General features: G+C 38.2%; 3 protein-coding genes across 5 annotated transcripts; 1 reads left to right on the top strand and 2 right to left on the bottom strand.

The window, feature by feature from the left end:
• The first annotated feature begins 129 nt into the window (after window positions 1-129).
• Window positions 130-7,301, top strand: LOC103996954 (uncharacterized). 2 transcript variants are annotated; one of them, XM_065168633.1, is made up of 11 exons: window positions 321-461; window positions 3,176-3,323; window positions 3,952-4,037; window positions 4,180-4,246; window positions 4,668-4,810; window positions 4,909-4,957; window positions 5,035-5,172; window positions 5,257-5,337; window positions 6,415-6,591; window positions 6,679-6,765; window positions 6,928-7,301. In XM_065168633.1, exons 3-11 carry the CDS (start codon window positions 3,970-3,972, stop codon window positions 6,988-6,990), a joined length of 873 nt encoding a protein of 290 aa, XP_065024705.1. In that variant the 5' UTR covers window positions 321-461; window positions 3,176-3,323; window positions 3,952-3,969; the 3' UTR covers window positions 6,991-7,301. The 2 variants fall into 2 exon arrangements, with proteins under 2 accessions (XP_009416306.2, XP_065024705.1); XM_009418031.3 differs by lacking the exon at window positions 3,176-3,323 and having other exon boundaries at window positions 130-461.
• A 292-nt stretch (window positions 7,302-7,593) lies between these two features.
• On the bottom strand, window positions 7,594-10,997 carry LOC103996953 (small ribosomal subunit protein eS7). 2 transcript variants are annotated; one of them, XM_009418030.3, is made up of 6 exons: window positions 10,880-10,997; window positions 10,033-10,128; window positions 9,881-9,954; window positions 9,662-9,785; window positions 8,307-8,489; window positions 7,594-7,967 (listed from the first exon to the last, which is right to left on the bottom strand). In XM_009418030.3, exons 2-6 carry the CDS (start codon window positions 10,105-10,107, stop codon window positions 7,845-7,847), a joined length of 579 nt encoding a protein of 192 aa, XP_009416305.1. In that variant the 5' UTR covers window positions 10,108-10,128; window positions 10,880-10,997; the 3' UTR covers window positions 7,594-7,844. The 2 variants fall into 2 exon arrangements, with proteins under 2 accessions (XP_009416305.1, XP_018686873.1); XM_018831328.2 differs by having other exon boundaries at window positions 10,773-10,899.
• Window positions 10,998-11,523: 526 nt separating this feature from the next.
• LOC103996952 (uncharacterized) lies at window positions 11,524-18,989 on the bottom strand. The gene is made up of 11 exons (XM_009418029.2): window positions 18,744-18,989; window positions 17,721-17,763; window positions 17,167-17,220; window positions 16,575-16,638; window positions 15,227-15,283; window positions 14,669-14,775; window positions 14,519-14,557; window positions 13,461-13,549; window positions 13,288-13,366; window positions 12,046-12,093; window positions 11,524-11,833 (listed from the first exon to the last, which is right to left on the bottom strand). Exons 1-11 carry the CDS (start codon window positions 18,926-18,928, stop codon window positions 11,762-11,764), a joined length of 837 nt encoding a protein of 278 aa, XP_009416304.2. The 5' UTR covers window positions 18,929-18,989; the 3' UTR covers window positions 11,524-11,761.
• Between the last annotated feature and the right edge of the window lie 5,451 nt (window positions 18,990-24,440).

Raw genomic sequence — 24,440 nt, 5'->3', positions numbered from 1 at the left:
CAACGAACGCTGTTAAAAAAACCAAAAATAAAGATTAATCATTCAAATAAAATTGTTGTGATTTGGGAATTTGTGGTGGCTCGGATATTGACTCGGCCTGGGCCGGAGGCGAAGAAAACAAGAAGGCCGCTGGGTTGGGACCACTGTCTCTTCTGTCACTCGTCTTGTGAGCTCCGTCGCTCTCTTTTATCTCCCCCTTTGTTTTAGCTCCTCTCTTCCGATCTCGGCGACCGCTTTCTTCCCCCTCCACGATGTCGTCGGCTTCAACTGCTCTGATCCCCTTGGCCCCGCTCCACCGGTTCTCCGCGGTTAATGGTGCCCGGAGATCGTTCCTGTGTCACAGGAACCCCTGGAGATCTAGGGTTTTCATGAGCGTCTCGGTCGGATCGCGAGCTACAGTGGGAAATGATGCCCTCTTCCAAGATTATAAGCCCTCTTGTGCTTTCCTCTTTCCTGGCCAGGTAATCGGATTCCGACCCTCACTCTGTGAGCTTGTGGCTTTGTTTGGATTCTTCTATGAGGTACTTATAGTTACTTTAAGGAAAGCAACAGTAGAAATCTTCGTAAATGACCGGGTAAAAATGCGAGACGTTATGTATAACAAAGGATCGTGTCTTGCGTTTTTTTTTTCTTCTTTAATATCTAGGAAATAATTTAGTTAATGAGGTCTAATTTGTTTGTGAGGAATCGACGGATGACAACGAGAAGATAATAAGATTCCCTTCGAGTTATGTTTTGCATCGAATATAACAAATGACGAGAAGTCATGATCAGAGGGCGTCGTTGGATACAAAAACCAGATAGTTTAATGGTGAAGACGGGATTCAATCGGACTTTGTGCTATTAGTAATCAAGATCTTTACTAACTAAGATAGTAGACATCTTTAAAATTTTATCGGATGAGGTCTTGAAACCTCAATTGTTGGTAGGTGGGTGTGGTCTACCACCGGATATTAAATTTGCATGTGTTAGAAAAGACAAAACCAAAATCGGATGCGGGCAAGCAGTATATAGTTGGAAACAATAAAATCGAAGATAAAAACATATGGTAGAATGATACCGAGATTTAACATGGTAAAACCCTTTAATTACTTAACGTCCACAGGCAATCTAGAAGGAATTCACTATAAATAAACAAAGACTATAATCTTCTCTCTAAGACAAGAAGTTTCACAACTCATTCTCTCTAATAATAGGAGAAACAAAAGAAAAACTTACAGATGAAAAAAATAAGGAATAACTAAATTAAGGAGAAAACAATTTCCTTCTTTCTCTCTCTTTCTTATCTTTTTTTTTTCCTTCTTTTTTCCTCTCTAGCTGGTTTCTTCATTGTGTGTTTTTATATAGGCACCAGAGTCCTGCATGTGGAGAACTGCAACACACACACACACGTCACTGAAGTCATCCACGCACACGTCTCGTTGAGATTATAGTATGATGTGGGGATGAGCGTGTGGTTCCTGCAACCATGTACGTTTTGTGAAGGTGGGGGGGTTGTTGCAACCACTCGTGCACACGAGTGGTTCCTATAGGCTATAACCACCCACTTCCCTTAACTCATCAGCCTAGTCCGAGAATATATATTTTCTAGACTTGGAATGAAGCTTCATTCTTTCCTGGGTATTTTAAATTACATATATAGGATAACCAAATATATGAAGAGAAGAATAATCAACTGATTTACCAATCCACATCCCCATGAGTGTCTTCAATTTAATCGTTGTTAAGGGAGACCGATTAATAGCATAACATTGCCCAAAATGACTTGGCCAGACCTGTAGTAACCAATATTGCTATGGTCCTCTCCAAAAAGTCATGTTCATCTGCTTTATCACATCATTCTGTTGAGGACTGTATGATGTTGGAAATTGTCTCTCAATGCCTTCATCGAACCCCATTCTCATATATTCTCTTACATTTTCTGTCCACAAACACTTAATCCTTTTTCTAGATTCGAGATCTCTCCATCCTCTATCAGAAGACAGTACACAACATTGGTCTCCAAAACATACTCCTTGTGCTAAGTTGGTGGTACCCTCTTATGAATTAATTGTCAGACTTCTTGAACCTTAGACTGGATTGTTACTTGTTCATCATGCTCTGGATCTGCTTTAGAAGAAACTAGATTTTCTGATATTGAATACACTTTTCGCTGAACTAAAGTGGTTTTTGAACTTTCTATCACTGTTGTATCACTTGTAGAAAGTTCTAAAGTTGCAAACTATTATAGCTCTATCTACGATAGAAATAGAGTGCATGACAACTACACAACCTTGCGAGGAGGCAATTTGTATTAGAAGGTTAATGAAGGAATTCGGGCGCAAGCAGGGGAATATTTCCTTATATTGTGACAGTCAGAGTGTCTTGCACATCGCGAGAAGTCCAAGCTTCCATCCCAGGACAAAGTACATAGGAGTTCAATATCACTTCATTCAAGAAATAATGGTGGATGATAACATGGATATGTAGAAGATCGAAATAATGAACAACCAAGCAGATGTTATGACTTCATGTGAAGTAGATCCTCTTATGGCTTGGTGAAGACGTTAGCAGTATGACTTGGCATTTTATTTTTACTTTTATTGGCAAGCAAGTCGGTGGTTGCAGATTCACCCACACGTGCCCACATCGCTCTGCAATCTTCGTGAGACATGTGCGTGCAGGAATTTGATGGTGTATGCATGCAAGAGTTCTCCTCGTGCAAGACTGTTGCTTATATAAGGCACCAAATGAGAGAGGTGAAAACACACAATGAAGATGCCATCGTGAGCAAGAGAGGAAAAAGGAAGAAGAGAGAGGAAGAAAGAGAGAGATAGAGAAATAAGAGAATTGTTTTCTCCTCAGTTCGGTTCCTCATTTTCTCATTTATGAGTTTTTCCTCTACTTCTATCACATGAGAGAAGGTGTTGTGTTACTCCTTGTATTAGAAAGAAAGTTGTACTCCCATTTATTTGTAGAGAATTTCTTTTAGCTTATACCTAGATGTTTCCTCAAAATAATTGAGGGTTTTACGTTGTTAAATCTTTGTGTCATTCTTCCGGTTGTTTTTTGTCCTTGGCTTTATTGTTTCAAGCTAGATGCTGCATATCCGCATCTGGTTTTGGTTGTCTTTTTTTAACAATATGGATATTGTTGTGCTGAACTTTTCACTGTTTGATCACCATATGGATTGCAGGGTTGCACTCATTTGGATTTGATCATGGGGTGATAGGATGATTACTGAAATGTATTCAGAACCTTGTTATCAGTAATCAAAATATATCTTCAAAATAAGTGATGAAGACGGGATTCAATCTAAGGACCTTGCCATCAGTAATCAAGATGTAAGATAGTCGTCATTTTTAAAATTTGTGGAACGAGGTTTCGAAACCTCAACTGTTGGTAGGTCAGTGTGGTACACTACCACCAGATGTTGAATTCACATGAATATTATTCTGCTGATCTTATTGGTGTTTGATTACCATGTGGATTGCCAGGTTCCAATCATTTGGATGTGAACAGACAGTGGGGTGGTAGGATGATTATTGAAGTGCATTCAAAAACAATATTAAGACACCAATCATTGAAAAGCTGAAATTCACCACATGAGCATGTTCAAACATTTCATGCACCAGTGGTGGTGCTACATATTACTATTCTTGATGCCGACTTTCTCTACGTAAACAGCTGTTTCATCTTGCAGAAGTTCAGACAGCTTCTTTTAGATAGCCAGAGCAATATGTAATATACATGTTAGATGAAAATCCAACAATGATCATGCTTGGCAAACATTTTTGTTATAATCATATTAATTATGTATCACATGGACTACTTATCTATTTTATGTCCAGAGCAACTACCTGAAGTATGAAAACAATGACTTCATGAGTTTTTTTGTGCCTAATGTTCTGGATTTCTATGTGGGATTGAGCATATTGGACTTTTCTTTCTTTTTTTCTTTTTCGGTTTCAGGGAGCACAAACTGTTGGAATGGGGGTGGAAGCTCAGAATGTGAATGCTGCTGCTGAATTGTTTAAGAAAGCAAATGATATACTTGGGTACGAAATTCTTACTCTAGTTTCTCTAATACAAAGCTTAGGCATCAAAAAGGAGAAAACCCAAAGCCCATGATGTCCCTCGATGCTTATCATTGGTAATATTGATCTTCTAAATTTAATCCTTTTGTTCCCTTTGCCTCAGTTATGATCTCTTGGATGTTTGTGCCAATGGGCCAAAAGAAAAGCTTGATTCAACAGTAATAAGCCAGGTACAATAATGCAGAATGGCTGTATATAACCAGGCTGTTATTTCTTCTCTTCTGCTGGCATTCATTACTTGCTTCTCTATAATTTTATTTTCTGTGTCCTCTCCAGGAAGCATTTCTTTACTTTTGTGAAAATGTGAAAAATTCTCGATGTTTTATATAGTATGAGTATTCTACTATTGGTAGATTATCTATGTAAGTGAAGCCTATTTTTGGTATAACAATTGTTAGAGGTTCGGAGTGGTATTAGATGCCACTTCCATTTATGAGGACATTTTTCACTCAGTGTTATGCAGCTCTACATGTATGTCTAGTCATATATCTAGTTCTCTTGAATTGTTTTTTTTTGCTGAAGCTGGTTTCCTCGTCATTAGAAATAACGAATTTGTTCAATAATATCATTATAAAATTCAACTTTTTGCAGCCAGCCATATATGTTACCAGTCTAGCTGCAGTTGAAGTATTGCGGGCACGTGATGGGGGTCAGGATATAATCAATTCTGTAGATGTCACTTGTGGCTTGAGCTTGGGAGAATATACAGCCCTTGCATTTGCTGGTGCATTCAGGTACATTAGATAGTGAGAATCTTCTGTTGTGATGGCTTGTCTTTGATATTTTCATCTTTCACTCAATCAAAGCATGTTTGTTTCATGATATTCACTAGTTTTGAGGATGGTCTCAAGCTTGTCAAGTTAAGAGGAGAAGCAATGCAGGTTAGCAGCCGATACCAGAATTTGTGAACTAGCTATTTCTCTAACTTCTCTTGACTTATTTCAATAAAACTCCACAGGATGCAGCTGATGCTGCTAAAAGTGCTATGGTCAGTGTCATCGGACTGGACTCTGAAAAGGTGCAGCTGTTATGTGATGCTGCTAACGAAGAAGTTGATGACCAAAATAAAGTTCAGATCGCAAACTTTTTATGTCCAGTATGGTTTTCTCAATGCTTCTTTTAATTATTTAATGTGTTCTTTTAATCCTTTTCTTTGACTAGAGATGAATTTGAAGTGCAGGGTAATTATGCTGTTTCTGGTGGTGTGAAGGGAGTTGAAGCAGTGGAAGCTAAGGCAAAGTCTTTTAAGGCTCGGATGACGGTTAGTCTTCTTTGCTATTTATGATTGTATATTATAATCATCTCTTCTTGTTACTGTTCAGGCACCTTTGTTGTTAAGAATTTCATGTGCTTATATTTTGCTTTTGATCATGCTTGAGGAAAGAAATTTTGGGGTCAAACAGATCTAAGAAAAAGACTGAAATTTACTTTACTGAGAAGCCTATTTGTATTGCAAACATTTAAATTAAAATGACCAAATAAGAGGGACAAATATCGATAACATTATAGCCTTAATCAGTGGTGATTACCTGTCAACTGACATTGCTTTACATATATGTTACTGGGATTGCTAAGCGTAGATTGTTGTCACTCTGCTGCACTTCAGCATGGATTTTATGTTTATTTAAGTTCCATCCATGTTAATATTGTGTTTAAACTTTAAACCAATTCTTTTCTTGATCATTCGATTCCTCTTAATCTTTTAACCATTTTTCTTCACCATTCTACTTGGTAATTTGGTTATACAAGTCTTGTCTTCATTCTAGTTTTAAGCACTCCAGCATCCCACTCCATAATCTTCATATAGTCTATCAATGAATCTACAGCCGGCCCTTGCCAACTTCAGCTTCTTCATCTACACATTTGGATATTACTTGAGATTATCTCCTCATTGATCATGCAAGCATTATATCTTTTTTCTTTTCTGGGACTTTGGTCAGGGCTACTCCATAGTATATTATGTCGGAATAGAAATTATATCAGGATTCATAGTGTGCTAAGATGCTGGCCTTTGTAGCAATGTGTGTTTTTTTTAAGCATTTTCCTATTCTTTGTTGGGAGATAACCGAGATATACATTTTGCTGCTAATGTAACAGTCTGTTCAAATATATAAATATGAAGCTGACACAACCTAGATCAATGAAAAGTCTGATACCGAGTGAAGATACTATTATATTGTACCCATCAGTGCCTACTCTGCCACGTTAAATGGCAAACCTTAAAGGGTTGTGTAATATGTAGGGTTATGCTAAAATCTTTCACATGTTTCTATGCAAGTCTGGTTTTGAGAAACAAGATCTATATTGGCACAAGAAAATGATCACTCTTTATCACCAGGTACGCCTTGCTGTTGCTGGTGCTTTTCATACCAACTTTATGGAACCGGCTGTCTCCAGATTAGAAGCTGCGCTCGCGACAACAGAAATCAGAACGCCAAGGATTCCAGTTATATCAAATGTGGATGCCCAGCCACACTCAGATCCTGATACGATCAAAAAAATTTTGGCACAACAGGTCTCCATGTTCGCTGCTTAAATTTGCTCTACCGACTTATAATGATCATAAATAGCTTTGTCATATGGCTCCTCTTCTCAAGTGCAGGTGACGACTCCTGTGCAATGGGAACTGACGCTGAAGACTCTGTTAAACAAAGGGTTGAAGAAAAGCTATGAGTTGGGACCTGGAAAGGTAAAATACACAATTCACATTTAATAGAGCACAAACACCTTTCCTTGTTTTTGAGGACTAGGCTTTCTAGTTTCTTGTATTATTATTATTATTATTATTATTTTTTTTTTTTTTTTTGTCTTCATCTATGAAATGTTCCTAAGAATCTAGGGCCATCATCAGGTTATCGCCGGAATCTTGAAAAGGATGGATAAATCGGCTGATCTTGAGAACATTGGTGCTTGATATTGTTTCTAAAGACACTCGAATGTTGAAACTTCAAAAGATGAGACTCAAAAGTCTTCATTTGCATTTATCCTGGATGAGCTTGACATGCAGAATTCCGGAGTAGCACAAAGAGGCCAGCGAATAAGGTACGGTGTCGAATGCCCATTTTTATGACTTTCTTTTTATCGTTGCCTTTTTTTTTTTTAATGTTCGCTTTTGATTATGAGCTCGGTCGGTCGTGTTGTTTAGTCAGTCAGACGTTTATGCATTTACCAATTGAACACGTCAAATCTGCTTAGATTTGTTCCCAAGTTGTTGCACTTTTTATATTTGACCGCTCAGAAGTCTATTATGCTACAGTTTGTTGCCCGTAGCAAATCATAGAGATAAGCATTAATTTCACGACGTAATTGGACTACTATAAGACTAGTTTATCGGATGGCCTAATGGTGTATACCTAAATCATCTTTTACTTGCAGATGATTGCCGATCTCATGCACCACATGCTTAATAGTGAATCTTAACTGCGATGACAATGCAAGTTTAGGAGGTTCTGCAAGTAAAGAATATGAAAACCCACTCGTAATAAAGATATGCGATGAAAACTAGTCATCGATCAAGAACCAAACTAAATGCCATGAGGCCAAACTCGAACTGAAATTAGCATGTGTATTTTCCCATGACAGATCGCTGCATAAAATGGTAAAAAGCTCACCGAAAACGATTCACACTGGTGTGCAAAGAAACGTCAAATTACCAAACATCAAAGAGTGCCAAAACAAACGTAGTAATCAAAAAAATGCTTCTAAGGAGAGCAGTCTCCATTTATAAAATTAGCGACTTAGATGAAATGTAGACTTATAAAAATTTCTTCATGCACTCTCGGTGACAGGGTACTCGAAAACAACGTCCTTCCCACATAGCTTCCGGTAGACCCCTGTGAAGGTCTCCAGTTTATATTCAGTGTTGTTCCTCTCCTTTGGGTCCAAGAAAATCTGATGAAACCAAAAAATTTATTCATGTTAAATAAAACACTTTAATTCAATCATATGAATTTGTACACCCTGAGAAAGAAAGAATAAAGCTCGGAAAAAGAAATTAATTCTGACTTGACTACTACAAGTTACACGAGTATCCATGGTGTTGTTCAAAAGATGCAAGTCATAATATCCATTTTAAGACAAGGGGTTAGAAATCTACACATTACAACCATGAAATTCTTCGTAATTGCTCAACAATATTCAAATTATTCAAACATTAAAAAAAACTTATATACACAAGAAAAGCAAGTTAACCAAAAATCAAGAACAATCGGTGACAGAATAATAATATACCTTTATGATCTTAGAGCCATCGAGGCGATATCTGATGCGCTTCCCAACAATTTCAGCAGGGTAGACTACATCTTCCAAGATGGCATCATGAACGGCAGTGAGAGTGCGACTACGAGGGCGCACAACAGCAGAACCTTTCTTAGGCGGCCTCAGAATCCTCCGTGTGGCAATGAGAACAACGTCCTATAAGATTAAAAGTAACAGAATGAACTTACAGGCGACGATCAAATGTTTAGTTACAATCAAGAACCAAACACGCAGGCTTCAAATTCAACAAAAAACATATGTAATAGAGCTTCTTTGCAACATTAAGTTCTGAATCATGATTAAATGTTGTGGGCTAGCTCCACCTTTCGGCTTATTAGACTTCGAAGTAGACCTGATTGCGGTTCCGGTTCCATGGAAAACAGAGCCATTCGGTTCTAGGCCATTTTGGTTCTAGAACTGCCAGTTCTAGAACCATTGATTCCAGTACCAATTCAAAGTTAAAAATGAAAGATTTCCACCATGGTCTGAACCTAAGTCCTGAGATTTTAAGTTTAAAGCGCAAAGCATTACACCATGAAATTCTGTGTTTTAATCATTTTTTGTTTCTCTTTAAGCCGGTATGGAACCGAACCGAAATCGCCGGTCCCGGTTCCGATTCCGATTCGAACCATAATTATGACTACTTGGAAGTACAAGCCTGAAAAATACAAACTATAATAATTTACCTGGTCCGTTGAAGGCTGGGAAACAAGGTACTCAAATTTATGTCCTTAATAATTGATGTATGACATCACAGGAAGTTCCACTTTTGATGGAGTGATTTGAACACCAAAATTATTGGTATCATGGATGAATATAGTGGTTCCAGTAGATGTCATAAGAATAATTGGAACATGATGTTACCCTATCTCAAAGTCATGGGTAAAGATGCTGGTTCCCTGTAAAGTACTAAGAGCAACATAAAAACACAATCCTATCCCTTGGGTTTATGCTAGCCATCAGGAAGGATGAGTCTGTTGTACACGAGCATGCAATTGCATTAACTCAAGGCATATAGGATCTGATGACCACGAGAATGTCATAGATCTAGAAATAGTTGCCAAGGAATCACTTCAGGATGCTTTTATAGTTTAAACAACTAGATATTTATGTTTAACCACTCTATACAAATTAAATTTTGCAATAGTATCGTTCACATTACCCTAAATTCTTATGAAGGGATTCACCCAATAAAGAATAACACGAGTTTGATATAAAATCACATTTCTTGTTTAAATAACAACAAATTTATTTCATTAGTTCAATTCCAACGAAAATCATTTAACCAATAAAAATAATAACGTAAAGCGTATCGGAGCCTGCCGTACCTTCCCACTGAATTTCTTTTCCAATTCTCTAACTAGCCTCACATGAATCTTCCTGAAGGCTTTGCGAAGTCGGTATGGGACGTGGATAACAACAGCTTTCCGGTTGCCAGCTACATCCATTTGACTGCAACAGAAGACCATGTAAACGCATAAAATGATAAGCAGTGTTATGTGTTTGCTCGAACAACAGAACAGAAACAGGCGATATGCCAAACTTACGTTGCTGAGCTAATGTAAAGGTCCTTCAAGTCACTCTTCAATTCCTGATTTCCATTCTCCAAATCAAAGAATGCCTGCAATAAAGTACAAAACACTCACTAAAACATCTATACAAAAGCATCGGGACAAGATATCTAAGATTAATTACTAGCCTGAGCAACAGTGTCCTCGAACTCGGTAGGCTCAGCACCCTTGTCCTTTTGGATCTTTTTTCTTGCGGTGAACATTTTGATTGCTAATACTTAAGCCTACAAATGAATTAAACCCAAAATATAAATTAAAGCGTTCCGCATTGAATAAAGAGAAAAAAGATAAATCACTATATAAATGGATCAGCCTATTGCCAATTCTACAAACATATACTTCTCCTTTTGTCGTCACCCACTCGCAGTAATGGGAAACATATGATTTAACTCTCACTTTCCCACCAACACTAAAATTTCTACCAATGTCAAGCAACAAGTTGGGTTCTCACATCTTAGTAAATGATAGATAGCAAAACCAGGCTGGCGCAACAAAACTTGCTCTGATCTACTGTAAACATTAGCAATATAGCATGAAGACATGAAGATTAACCTATCATGATGAACCATACAAGAAACAAGTTTCTAAGCCGGAATCATTTAACATATAGAATAATATAAATGCATGATCTCACAAAAGAAAACGCAATAAGATGCACATCAATAAACTCAAACATCGGATCAAAACCTCCATGAAGATTTTAATTAGGTATGTCAATACGGCAAATCAACCTTGTGAAACCCTAAACCTGAATTCCAAACAGAAGTTAAAACGTCGATGCAATTAAAAACATTAAGACCAGAAAAAGGGAGCAATGCAACACCAAGAAAAAACCGGTATCGTCTACAAATTAGAAGCGGAGACGAACAATCTGTATCGAAACAAGATCGATGAGGAGGGGCCGATGCGATCGGAAGGCCAGCTTGCGCTCTGTATTAGACCCTAATAACAATAGGTCGAGGGCGAGGGAGGTACCCGGCGATTGAGGAGTCGAGAGATAGAGGAGAGAACGAGCTCAGTGACCACGCCGCCGCGCAAGTAGGGTTAGCGTCCAAAAGGCGAATCCCCCGCGAACGTTATTATGAAGCCCCCGCATCGCTCTTCACCGTTTCGGTCGATCGGGGTAATCTGGACCGTTCGATCGGCGCAACAAATCATGGCCATAGGATAAAGATCGGAAGGTCACGAAAAGAACCAAAGGGGGGCTCGAGGGGACTATTCACCATGGAGTTAATCGTGGCCGAAGCTAATTTGAGTTAAAAAATATATAAAAACATAGATTAATAATGTTTTAGCATTAGACTATGATTTTTATTACATCAATATGAATTCGAATCAAACTAATAATAAACTTGTCGTGGATAATTATTGTTTGAGCTAAAAATATATAAAAATAAACGAGCCATAGAAACCTAATATTTTCAGTATTATTATGATTATTTTTATAGAAATAATATATCATAATTAAAATTGATTGATTTGACGTGAAATATACAATAGACACTTTGTCACATTATCACAAGGTACTTAACTAAATCCTGCCTCCACATGCAAACATATATGTATATGTAAACATATAATACTTTTAGATTTTACATGTATATGCTGATGTATATATATTCTGATGAAATATACTGATATATACTGATGAAAACACAAGATTCCACCAAAGTTGAACTCCCAGTTTCTGAGAGATGACAATCAATCAACTAACAAAGATACAAAACTTGCATCCATGATCTTAGCAATCCTCTTGCTATGCTCCAATTGCATGTCATAGTTTTGTCCACAGAACAATGGGTGTAACAACAGCCAAAACTAGCAAGGAAGCGACTGATATCTGATGACAAATGCTCCTCAATAATTTACCGGGGCGTAGGAACCTCGACTATCCCTGCTGAACCTTCGCACTAAACCTCTAAGCATACTCTGCAAGGAATATAACAGAAGAAACCCAGAATCTAAGTATCAGCATAAAATGCAACTGCAATCACAAAACCAAGACTGATTTTGGTTCAGTTTCTGCACCGTCCATATAATTGTTAGGAACTTCTTAGTGGAACAAATGTATCGTAGCAAACGCTATTACAAAAAAATTGTCTGACTTATCAAGATAAATAGTCAATCATAGAGGAACTTACGCTTGCTTTATATGGCAAACTGAGCCAAAATTCTAAGTTTGGAATAGCCTGAAAAAAATGAAACATCAACAATTAGATCTCGTAGAAGGATGTTTATATGTAAAATAGTTTGTATCGGAACATAGTGATCTGTAAGAATAACTGTTCATATTTTGTGGTTGAAGATAACTTCAATTTCGTACAAGGGATGTTTCTGCATGAAATTATTTGTATCGGAACATAGTAAACCACAAGAATTGTTTGTTAATCTTGTGGTGAAGATAACATCAATATTTCATACATTATCAGATATCAGATGCATCTGGCCTATATTTTTAGTAGCATCAAAATGGAAAGTTAATTCACTGTAAGCATTAGTTGTAGGACATGACACCGAGATGGCATGATACATGTTTCCTAAAAAGAACAGAAACAGAATGATTAATTGAGTTTTCTAAGGAACCCTGATTTAAATTAGGTAGAAACAGTTGCTAAGTTTAAGAAATCAAGTTTTAAGAGATCTCGTTATCTCTTTAAATTAGGTTTTGCAAGATACAGGATTTTACTACTTTTTATAAGTTCTAATAGCAAAGCCATAGTAAGCCTAATATAAAGTTATCCCTCCAACTATAAGAGAGTAGCATTAAAGCTCATGATAATGTAATAGAATGGCACATAATGTGAGGTATCTATCTTTCTCTATGGACGATGTTATTGGGTGTGAGACCAAATGGGCCAAGTTTTGTTCAATTTTCTTAGCTAATTCTTTTCAGTCCTTTTTTTTTTCTTCTATTCAAACACTTCTTACTGGGAGCAATCTGATATCTCTCTCGAAAAGCTCTTCTACTCGAAATTCATTCAAAAACCATCAAATTCTCTCTGTGAAGTCATGGTCAGTCTGAAAATTATACACGCTCAACCAACCCCTTTTAAAAGGACTGTCAAGCCTATTCAGCTGCCCATCAGTCCTATACACTCTTTAACTGATAACTTGCTCCAGCCACAATCTCTCTACAAGACTACAACAGTCATAAAGTCATACAAGATATATGAGAACAGTCCTACAAGAACGTGACAGCCAAATCATTGCCTTTATGCATTTTCATTTCCTGATTCAGCTATTCAATGCTATAAAGGAGTAAATACAGAACAGACTACTAAATGATATTTGTCTGCAACACCAAATGAAACTTTGTAGATCCAGTGCATAAACAAACACATATCATCATAAGCCGTAAAAGCTAAAAAGTAGGAAAGTCTTACTTCTATGCCCTGAATTCCCAGGAAAAAGAACCTATAAATTGTGCCTACAAGAACATAGCCTACAAGAAGGCACAAAATTCTGCAAGCACAAAGCAATGGTAATCAATCACTGACACAGCAATTGCAAGCAATAAATGGACGAAAGTATCAATGTGGCATATGGTGAAACATACATCATCATTAATGTTCCAAACCATCCCCATCCTTTTCCATTTACATAAATAACTTTTGCACAACCAGATGGATGCCTGAGCACTACAGCCTGTAGAATTCAGTTCAAACATGTTTTGTTAGTCTAGTGAATCTGGAATTTAGTAAATTACATTGCAAGAAAAGAATCACCACAAAATAAGCTGGAGCAGTTAAGATGACTGGGGAGGGAAAATGACACCAGGTTACTTGTGCATCACAAAAATATTCAAGAAGAAGTAATATGGAAATCAATTACAAACACTAAATTTCCCTGAAAAGTATGACAGTATACTTTGCAATTGTGGGTCACTTGAAGAAAATTTATACACATGAAGAAGCCAAACCAGTGCTGGTCGAGGATAAATGACAGAATTATTTAGGATGGTATAAACATATCTAAAAGAGATCTATAAATGAACTGCTCAGACGAACTGAACCAATTAGAACAAGTGACGAAAGGAGAAGACGAAGAATACCTAAGAAAATTTTGTTAAAATATAAAGAGATTTTGTTGCTATTACTTTCACTAATTATCGCTTTTGATGGAGTTCAATGATGGTTGGAAACTTATATAACTTGTTATTGTTGTTGGTATCTCTTGCCAAAAAGCAGGCTCCCATTTTTTGCTATTTGTCTTTATAAATTGTTGTGTTTATTGAACAAGGGAAAAATATCTTTTCTTTATTTTCCCCTTTTTTGTACTTTCCAAAAAGATTCATGAGTTTATTTGCAAGGTTTGCCATACAACAGCATATCGCCCGATACAAGCAGTACATATCAATCCAACAGAGGACTGGTATAGACGGTATATTGGTATAGACGGTATATATCAATTTATTAGTACGTCCCATCGCACTATGTATCGGTATGTTGGTACATACTATACCAACGTCCGATTGATCCACTGGTACGGACAGGAAAGGCGAACCATGCTTATTTGCCATACATATACACTTTTGTCTTACAGACATGAGCAATATAGGAGTAACCAGGATAGGTAAATTCTGATTTCCAAAAAAGGAAATTTGGGCATACTCACATAGTCACAATTTCCTGTTATGTTGAAAGTATCTGACACCTGCAAGTATGATAATTGAGAAATTTTCACTATGGAAAAAACCACAAAGATATAATCAGTATGATATCTGTACATGAATGTAAACATAAGCTTGTCATAGGAGTAACACACCTGTGCTTCATTTGAATCACAAAAGACTGAAACAGAAAGTGAACAATTAACCTTGGGGCCAATTGATGATGTCTTGACAACAACACCTTTTTGAGGACTGTTCTGATCTGTTCTACAATCAATAAAAAGCAATATAAATTATACTATTAAGCTATGTGATATAAGTGGAACAAAATGGTGACAAAAAACAGTGTTTCAGGGCAAATTAATTACATCAGAAGATGGTGAAAGAAGCATCCTAAAAATCTATAAGAACTCCAAACTAATCCAAAATAACTGGACATTTATCATTAAGTGAGCAAACATGATTGGTGTATCGAACACAATACGGTATGGAACTAGGCAGTTCTTTGTTTCATAGGAGTAAGCATCAAAAGGACTTTCGATAACACAAAAGGTTGATTTTGATCATAGCTACCGAGATTTGATGATGTGTCAAACTTGAATATTAGAATTTAATTCATTCACAACATATCATCTCAATTAGTAATTCGTATGACAAATTTCATTTAATAAATATCAAGAGATTCAAATCAAACAGAACTAATTAGATGTTACCAATGAGAGCAACGTTAAGATTTGAAGCCCTTCCAATGGTTGTACAAACGAAGTATCCTGCGTATGCAACCGATATCAGTTAGCACAACTGAAGCCACTGTGTTCATGAAATGAATTATATCGTTCTTGAAAATAGTTTTCCTTAGATAACATCAAAGTATGACTCCTAGAGAAAAAGTAAATAGGTAGAAAGGCCTTATGATCATTCTCATCATAGCATCATGTAGCATAACTAATAAAGAAAACTTATTTAACACAAGGCTTTTACAGTGACATAAAGCAACCAAATTTTGAGGAATAGATTCTCATCACGCTGAAGGAAAACAACGAGTGTGGCTGATGTCTAGTTAGATATAAGTCAGGAAACAAAAGCATCTTATAGGTGAACAAATTGATGATTTCTCTGTGCTTACAAGTTTACAACTAAAAGCAGGAGAATCAATATTAAAAAAAATATTAGTGCTGCAGAAGAAAATGTGGTACCAATTAATAGTCATACAGTGAACTCAGATTTTCCCAATCATAACAAAAGATCCATGTAGTTGACCCAAATAATTGGGACATTAAAGCTTCATCATTGTTTTACAATGAACTCAGATTTTAACAGCTTTTTAGTTTCTTAGCTATGACTTCCTGATAACTCATCCATGTTCTGTTCTAGGTCAATTACCCATCTAACAAATTATTAGAGAGTTCTAAGCTCACTTGACACATTATCTTGTCACCATTATCTTAAATTTCTTACAGTTACCATATAATGCTCCGGCAGAATCCCTTGACTGTCATCTTTTTCAGTTAGGCAACCAATCATAACTCATATAGCAGGCTCCTTGAGCAAGGGCCTCAAGTTACTTGAACTAAAGCAGGTGTAAGCAAAGAAGTGAATGGAACTAATACTTTGGGAGCATCACTCTTTTTAGCACTTATTTTGAGAGATCAGCAGGAAGTGAGTTTGTAAGAGCTCCACATAAATTGTAGAGCACCAAGCAGAACATGCTGCTACTAGAGACATGACGAACAGGTCTTCTACCAAAGCATGGGATATCAAGAACCCTATTTAGAAATGTAAAAACACACCAGTTGATGCAGAGAATAAACTTTCTTTGAGGTGGTGCTATGAGGTTGAGATAATAGTGTAAAAAACAGACTTAATAATTCTCATGTTTTCGATGCCTACTGCATAATATGTTAGTTATCTCCTATGCATATAATATCCTTCAATGATACCTTTTTCAACTATTGTTCTTTCACAACTGATGCTCACATACAATGAGACAATGCACAATATGCTTCTTAACTTTTAATAAATAAATTTCCACTTCTATGAACAGAAAAGAATTGAGTGTACCTCCTATGCTGTTTGCCACAAGTGCATTGCACATCATACCGCAACGTGATGGACCTCCACAATCCTATTTACATATATAAATAAATTTGAAGACACAATCATCATTTAATAGTATAGTATAGAAATTTTTTATTTCGTTTCACTATTTAACATCATGAAAGTATCAAACGCAACAAATTTATTACGAGAAGATAACTTATAGAAACTAAATAACTGTATTTCCTTTTTGTGACCCTATTCTAGCTTTATAATTTACAATCATCAATAAAGTCACATTATTCATTGATAACAACACAAAGTGAAGATCTTTTATATGAGCACCATGATCTGTAAAAAAATCAAATGTCTTTGGAAAGGTTTAAATTTTTATTCCAGTACTGATACTGATGGGTCCCAGGGGTTGAAAAACAAAAAGAAAAGGAACATCACCACCAGTAACTTTTCTTGATTAATATTCATCAGTACCTATTTAATTAAACTATATTTTTTTTAATAAAAATCTAACAGCTAATTTAAATGCACTATAAAATATTTTAACAAGTTCAAAAGGGAAGAGACACGAAGTGGGTGATGATTTCTGGAAATCAGTTACCTGGCAATCATAACATCTTGGGGGATCATGGTTGAATATCATCTGATCACATAGCTGTTCACATAAATATCAGTTTAGCTATATATCAGTAATATTGAGCAATGTTCTGCAGAAAACCAAAGAATATGGTGTGTGCTGTTCCAAATCCAAACTAAATGCCTCAGTACATATGTGTGTTGGCACCTAACTATATGCATCATTTGGTCTAGTACACAACACTAGAAATTAAGGTGGCAACTGTAATGCTGTATTATCCCAGTACCAAACCAACTAGCAAGGTAAGTGTATGCAGCATGTCATTTAGATACATAAAATGAAGGTTAATGCCTGCATAGGCACAGCATGGCACAAAACAAACATGAATCATGCTAAAGTACCCTGTTAATAGAAGGCAGTCAGGAAACTTATGCAACTCATTTTTTGGTCTCCTTGGAATTGTCCATTTTATGGTAATAAAATTGGAGAAGTTCATAGATTTTGGATGTATAGTTATGCTTAACACATTGATATTGAACCTAAAGACTACCAAGAGAAGGTGACCTGATGAAGCCAACCTGAAACCAGAGTGATGTCTCATTTACGGTCACTTTGTAAAACCTACAAGAAAGGCGAATTGCTCAACGATTAGTATGAAAAACAAATTAAGTCTTTATGTAATTTTGACAGAAGTAGAAAGCTATGGCAATCCAGAAGAAAAAATTATGGCAAAATTTAACATCAGTTTGGAAGAGAAGGTGAAATCATTATAAAGAAATCAGCAACAACCACTATATAGGCATCAAAGTTGATGCATGTATTTGCAATGCAGATATGGGCACATGTCTGTGAAATTCTCTGACATCTCTATCATAGTAAAATACATGGATATACAACTGCAGTTGCGCTTTCACTGGGAAATAGCTAGCCCCTTATCCCAAAAGAAGCCCCAGCAAAATTTGAGTCACCGAGGAGGTGCGCACCTTAAAAACTGTACACTCTACTTTCATCTATTGTGGGAAGCTTACTTTATTCATTTGCATGCACAAGAAAAGTTATACACATGACAGATTAAGAATAACTTAAACAAAGATAGTAAGCCACGATTAGTGTCCCATTGGAATGAAGCTCCACATACAGGTTAGCCCATAATCTGACTCCTTAATACAAATATATTGATGAAGAATGAATCTCTCAGTCTTATACAGCCTTAGAATCATTGATAAAAAATATATAGATGATATAACTGTGCAGACGCTACCTCACTACAGATAGATTCGATGATGGTATACATCACTGACAGCATTAATTGTTTGTCAATCACTTACAAGTTGATCTAGACGTGATCCTACACCCTACCAAAGTTACAACCTGCAACCTTCGATTAAATTCGATCAGGCAACGGAAGCAACATAACAGCAACGTGTAGCTCTTTCAGTCTTCGAACGCAAAAGACGAGTAAACTACTAGATTACCTGCGATCGCGTCCTGAGCCTTAAATTCTTAATTCACAACAGAATCACACGAAATGACGAGGAAAAGATCACAAGAACAAGATTCGTCAGGAAAGGCAGATCGGGTGAGGGCAGGAGGAGGAGTACCCGTCTTCGCTGAGAACGCCGTGAGGGAATTTGTCGGTCGGCGACGCCAGGCTGTAGTTATATAAGACGTCGCTGTGGCGGACGCTGAGCTCGCAAGCTCCGCCTCCCCCGTGCGTGGGTCGAGGCACCAACCACAGAATGGAGGCAACAAGAAGCCCGAGGGCGACGCCATCTCGCGCCGGCATCTTCAAAGCCAGAATTCCTCGCCCGAGCGCCGTTCCCTTGTGGGAGGAACCCAAACGGGGGCCTGCTTTGTATACCTCGGAAACCCTCGCAATCTCATCTGGGCCGCTTGAGCTGACCCAAAAATTAGAGCCCAATAGCTTGGGTAAAGAATTATATCTATTGAGAATAATTTAATAGACGGCCGAGATTCGCCTTGAAATATCATGGACGGTCAACGTTTCATTATCTTGTCCAAATGACGCAAACGGCCGTGATCAATTCTTATCACCGTCGGATTTACTTTCATCTAATCTGGGTCGTCCATAGTGGTCGGATTGAGCCATTTTGAAGGATTCATATTCATGGTGACGTATGTGTTAACACACAGATCACTGGCGAGTAGAAAATATAAGGTATGTGTTAACACACAGATCACTGGCGAGTAGAAAATATAAATTCCTTTTGGTGACTCTTGATTGACGTTGAGAGTAGGCGTTGTGAGCAGGACGAAGGAAGCTACAGAAAGAGTCGATTTGCTAGGAGCGTTGGAACTTAGTTTGAGAGTTGGATGATCTCGTTTGGGTAGTTTTTGGTTATGCCTTCAAACAACGTCGATGATCCTGTATAATAGGCCTACGTCAAGGGTGTCCCGACTCGGCCCCTCCGATACTTAAGTTAAGAAAGTAAAAAGAGAGAAAAATAACAGTATTAGTAGTTAATTAATAGAGTAAAGAGTCTCTTTTTCCTACTTGTCCTTATTTGGTTTGGGGCATGGCTTTTATACATAGGTATCGAGTGACCTAGGCGTTTTTTCGTCAAGGCTCCCCTTACCTTGTATAGTGGAGGCATTAATAAGGGCGGTTTGCTAGCGTGTGTCCTCTGGTGTCTTTGGCGAATCATTAGGGGGGATACTTCTAGGTCAACTTCCTTACCGCTTTGGGTTAGGTAGGGAGTAGTCCCTGCATCGATCATCAGAAAGATAAGACCGGTGAAGACAGACTATGTCGTTAGTTATTAATACAGAGGTATGGCTTTTGCTGATGTATCAGTCAAGAGATGGTCATGTGGGCTCATTTTTGGAAGCCAGGGCAGGCAATCCGACCTTGGTCCCCATGTTTTGGTTTTAGGCATCATCTTTTTAGCCCACATGGTGAGGAGAGCTGGTGGTGCCTAGGATTATCCTTATCGTAGTAGGAGTATTTGTATTAGTCTACCATAACGACTTTTGTCTCGACCATCATAGTAGGAGTAAGGACTCATCATGGTGGATTTTGGCTCGACCGCGTCAGCAGGACGAAGGACCCATTGTGGCAAGTTATGGCTTGACCACACCAGTGGGAGGAAAGGACCTATCATAGAGGGTTCGGGCTCAACCACATAAGCGGGAGAAGAGACCCGTCGTAGTGGGTCTTGGGTCAATCGCATGAGTAGGAGGAGGGACCCATCATAGGAGGTTTTAGCTCAACCGCGTCAGCGAAAGGAAAGGACCCACTATGGTGGGTTCAGGCTTGACCGCATGAGCGAGAGAAGGGACCCGTCGTAGCGGGCCTTGGCTCGACCACATAAGCGAAAGGAGGGACCCATCATAGTGGGTTCTGGCAAGATTGCGTCAGTGGAAGGAAAGGACCCATTATGGTGGGTTCAGGTTTGACCGCATGAGCGAGAGAAGAGATATGTCATAGCGGGTCTTGGCTCGACCACATAAGCGGGAGGAGGGACCCATCGTAGTGAGTTCTGGTTCGACCGTGATAGTGGGAGGAGGGACTCGAATAACCATAATGTTTAGTTAAGCTATCACCATCGTTAAAAGATGAGTCTGATTTGATGATATACCCTCGAGGGACTCAACCAAGCATACCACGTCCTCGGGTCAGTGAGAACATCTCTATATCATAGATAAGATCTCGAATTGTAATATAGGTGAGCCTCGAGGGACTCGACCAACTCAATTTATATCGAGAATCAATTTCTCCCTATAATGATAAAATGTCATGTAGGTCAATATAATTAACTCACTTTTATCGACTTAATATTATCGAGAGAAGAAATTTTGGTTCGATCTCTTAATATGACATAGTACACATATACATATTTAATATATATCTATATCACATGAAAATATATACATATATAGTAGATATATAGTTAAATATATATCACATGAGTAATTACATCAGATGATCATGGACCACAACCTAATATAATCAAGTTTGAGCTATATGACATCAGTCTCATTATTGTGATATCATCACAATCCGATTCTTATTTCATATATTCATGGACATCATAATATATATATGTAACAAGTAATATAAAATAATAAAATATCAAATAATATAATAAGAAAAAAAGAGTACATATCATGTCACGTGTGTCATCACCTATGTGATTGACTTGCAGGACACTTATAACTAGTATTTTTGACATTCTACTTTTTAGGATAATGTTGTCCATGTATACCTCTATATACCACTTAGGCCTCGAATATACTGTTTACTATTCTTTGGTAGCTAACTCCTGCATTTTTCAAGCTAAAGGGCATAACGTTATAGCAATACATGCCTGGGTCGGTGAAGAGCATGTGGCCCGAGGTGGCATCCACCGCTCGTCAATCCGAGGCAAGGGATAGTTGTCTCTTTAGGCACACTTGGTTGTGGTTAGTGTAATCGATGCACATTCTCCATTTCCTATTAGCCTTCTTGATGAGGATGTCGTCGGAGAGCCATTACAAGTACCGTACTTTGGAGATAAAACCCGCTTCTAGTTGCTTTCCCACTTCTTCTTGGATCATCCTTTGACTCTACTTTATCGGCTGAGCTCTTGGGAGGTGTAGGAAAATCTAGGGGCAATATCACATGCGTAGTGAAAAAACAGAAAACAAAAACACCAAATTTTCCAAAAATGTGTTCATCACTCAATAACCCTCGTAAGGTTGGCTACCACTCCCGATGATCAGCTGTGCTAGATCTGAAAGTTCCAAATCTATAAGTCCAGTATCAAATAATAGAGTATTCATACAATACATCCTTGGTGTCTCAAGTCTAAGGACCAAGTACACCACTAGGACATTAAAATCATTGTCTGATAATGAGGTATCATTAATTATCCAACATTCTATAAGCAGATCAATCAGTAAACTCATTCTCCAATGAGCACATACATTATATCGCTAGTGTCTCAACACAAGCAACTATGAGACCAACTGCCTCCATCATATGAACGAGTATATAATACACTAGTCTATATGATTATCTCGATGTCCCTCCCGAGTAACCTATGACCAGGATTATTTAGGATATATGTTTTAAGGTGAATTAATCTTATTATCGTGATCTCATCACAATCTGATTCTTATTGCATAGATTCATGGTCATTACAATATATATTTATGCAACAAACAATATAAAGTGATAAAATACTAAATAATATAATAAGCAAAAAGAATGCGTATCATGTCACATATATCATTACTCACGTGATTGACTTGTAGGGTACATATGATTAGTAGGAGGATATTCAAGCGATACTGTGCAACCCCGAGGTTGATGCCAAGCGTATCGCTTGGCGTCCAGGTGAAGACGTCAACATTCCCTTAAAGGATGCCCATTAGCCTAAGGTGGAGCTTCACAGGAATGTTTGTCCTGATCTGGACGGTCCAATCTAGACGCGCATCATCAAGAGGGACCTCAATTGATTGCTTAGTAGGCTCATGGCGGGGGGTGAATTTGTCGAAGTCCCTTAGATTTGCTGGTGGCTCCTCGGGTTTCGTGCCTTTAGGTGTGATTGTGAGGCAGTACTGTCCAGATCCCTAAGGGTACCATCTTACTTTCTGATTCCCCCTTGGGTGAGAAACTTTATTATCAAGTGGTACGTTGACACCATCGCTCTCAACTGGTTGAGGGTGGGTGGACCAATAATCACATTATGGACCGATAATCACATTATAGGCTGAAGAAGCATCGACCACAACGAATTTGATTGGTAGGGTCTTGTCTTAGGGCTTCTCCTCGAAGGTAGCATGGAGAATTATCATCCCGAGAGGGGAGACTGGGCTTCCCATGAACCCGATAAGGGAGGTTATCATTGGGTATAGATATTTCCTAGTCAATACGAGATTCTAGAATACATCAACGAATAGCACGTCAATGGTGCTTTCAGTGTCGACCATGACCCTCTTTACCTGAGCAATTGATATCCATATCAAGATAGACAACGTATTGCTCAAGGCATTATCATTAGCTTCTTCGCCCCTGAAGGAGATTGAGGGTTCCCTCTCTATCCTTGTACATTTTTTTTATGAAGATAGCATGTGTCAAGGTGCTCTCCTCTTCCATGGAGGGTTCTCTGAGGATGACATCATTTACCTTTCAGACGCGTTGACCTCCCGAAGGGGTTCTTGCTTGTCATGAGGAGTTACAAAAGAATATTCATGCAACATTCGGTCCTTTTTTTAGTACCAAAATATTAACATATAGAGATCGTCGACCGATGAGTCACTCCAGTTAGTTCTCTACTAACAGTGCAAGTCCCTTTTGGTGACTCCTCCTGGTTGATGTGAAGAGCAAGCATTACAGGCAAGATGAAGGAAGTTGTAGGAATAGTCGGTTCACTAGGAGCGACTCAGTCTTCGAGCGGTGAAACTTGGTTTGGGAGCTGGGTTGGGTAGCATTCTGGTTGCGCCTCCGAGCTACGTCGATGACTCTGCACAATAGGCCTACGTCAGGGGTATCCCTGCTCGACCCCTCCGATGTTTAAGTCAGGAAAACAGAGGGGGAGAAAGACAACAATATAAGCAGTGAATTAAGAGAGTAAAGAGTCTCTTTTTCTTGCATACCGTAGCTTGGTTCAGGACTTGATTTTTATACATGGGCGCTAAGCGACCTGGACATATAATCGCTAAGACCCCCTCTTATCTTGTGTAATTGAGATATTAATGAGGGCAGTTTACTGGCATGTATCCCTTGGTACCTAGGGCGAACCGTTGGGGAGACGTTTCTGGGTTGACTTCCTTATCACTTTGGGTTAAGTAGGGAATGATCCCTTCGTTGATCGGGGAAGGTTGATGAAAGCAAATCATACCGTCAATTATTAATATAGAGGTATTGCTTATGCAGTATCAGTCGAGAGTAAGTCATGTGGGCCCATTTCTGAAATTTGAGATAGGCGATGCGATGCCTAATCCCGTGCTTTGATTTTATGCATTGTCATTCAGCCACGGGGGAGCTGGCGGTGCCTAGAATTATCCCTATCAGTATGCATGTGGTATTTCTAATATCTGACCCGATAGCGTCGGAGTCCTGACCCGTAACACTCGCAGTTTGGACTTCCGGATCCATTGACAGCTCGTGGAATTCTTCTGGAGAAGTCGGGACTTCTCTCCACCCGACTCCGAAATCCAATTTCCAGAACATTTCGGTTCGGGTTCGACCATGTTACTTCGCGTTCGTTGGCAAATGCCGGGCGGTGTCCAAACTCGCAGCCTCCCACGTAACCAACCCAAAACTGACTATAAAACGACATCAACCCATATCC

The sequence above is a fragment of the Musa acuminata genome, chromosome BXJ3-9 (genome assembly GCF_036884655.1).
Source record: "Musa acuminata AAA Group cultivar baxijiao chromosome BXJ3-9, Cavendish_Baxijiao_AAA, whole genome shotgun sequence".
Taxonomy (NCBI): domain Eukaryota; kingdom Viridiplantae; phylum Streptophyta; class Magnoliopsida; order Zingiberales; family Musaceae; genus Musa; species Musa acuminata.
The sequence above is the reverse complement of the archived record's forward strand: the minus strand, read 5'-3'. Positions and strand labels throughout refer to the sequence as shown.

Bases quoted from the DNA above. Each gene is read 5' to 3' on its own strand.
- LOC103996954 (XM_009418031.3), top strand. From the start codon at position 252: ATGTCGTCGGCTTCAACTGCTCTGATCCCCTTGGCCCCGCTCCACCGG. The intron at 4,811-4,908 runs GTACATTAGATA...GATATTCACTAG, and splicing joins GCATTTGCTGGTGCATTCAG to TTTTGAGGATGGTCTCAAGC. The intron at 6,766-6,927 runs GTAAAATACACA...GGCCATCATCAG, and splicing joins ATGAGTTGGGACCTGGAAAG to GTTATCGCCGGAATCTTGAA.
- LOC103996953 (XM_009418030.3), bottom strand. From the start codon at position 10,107: ATGTTCACCGCAAGAAAAAAGATCCAAAAGGACAAGGGTGCTGAGCCT. The intron at 9,955-10,032 runs GCTAGTAATTAA...ACTTTATTGCAG, and splicing joins TCGAGGACACTGTTGCTCAG to GCATTCTTTGATTTGGAGAA. The intron at 7,968-8,306 runs GTATATTATTAT...TGGTTTCATCAG, and splicing joins ATGGCTCTAAGATCATAAAG to ATTTTCTTGGACCCAAAGGA.
- LOC103996952 (XM_009418029.2), bottom strand. From the start codon at position 18,928: ATGCCGGCGCGAGATGGCGTCGCCCTCGGGCTTCTTGTTGCCTCCATT. The intron at 13,367-13,460 runs GTATGTTTCACC...TTGTGCTTGCAG, and splicing joins TTTGGAACATTAATGATGAT to AATTTTGTGCCTTCTTGTAG. The intron at 12,094-13,287 runs GTAAGACTTTCC...CATTTTTTTCAG, and splicing joins TGGGAATTCAGGGCATAGAA to GCTATTCCAAACTTAGAATT.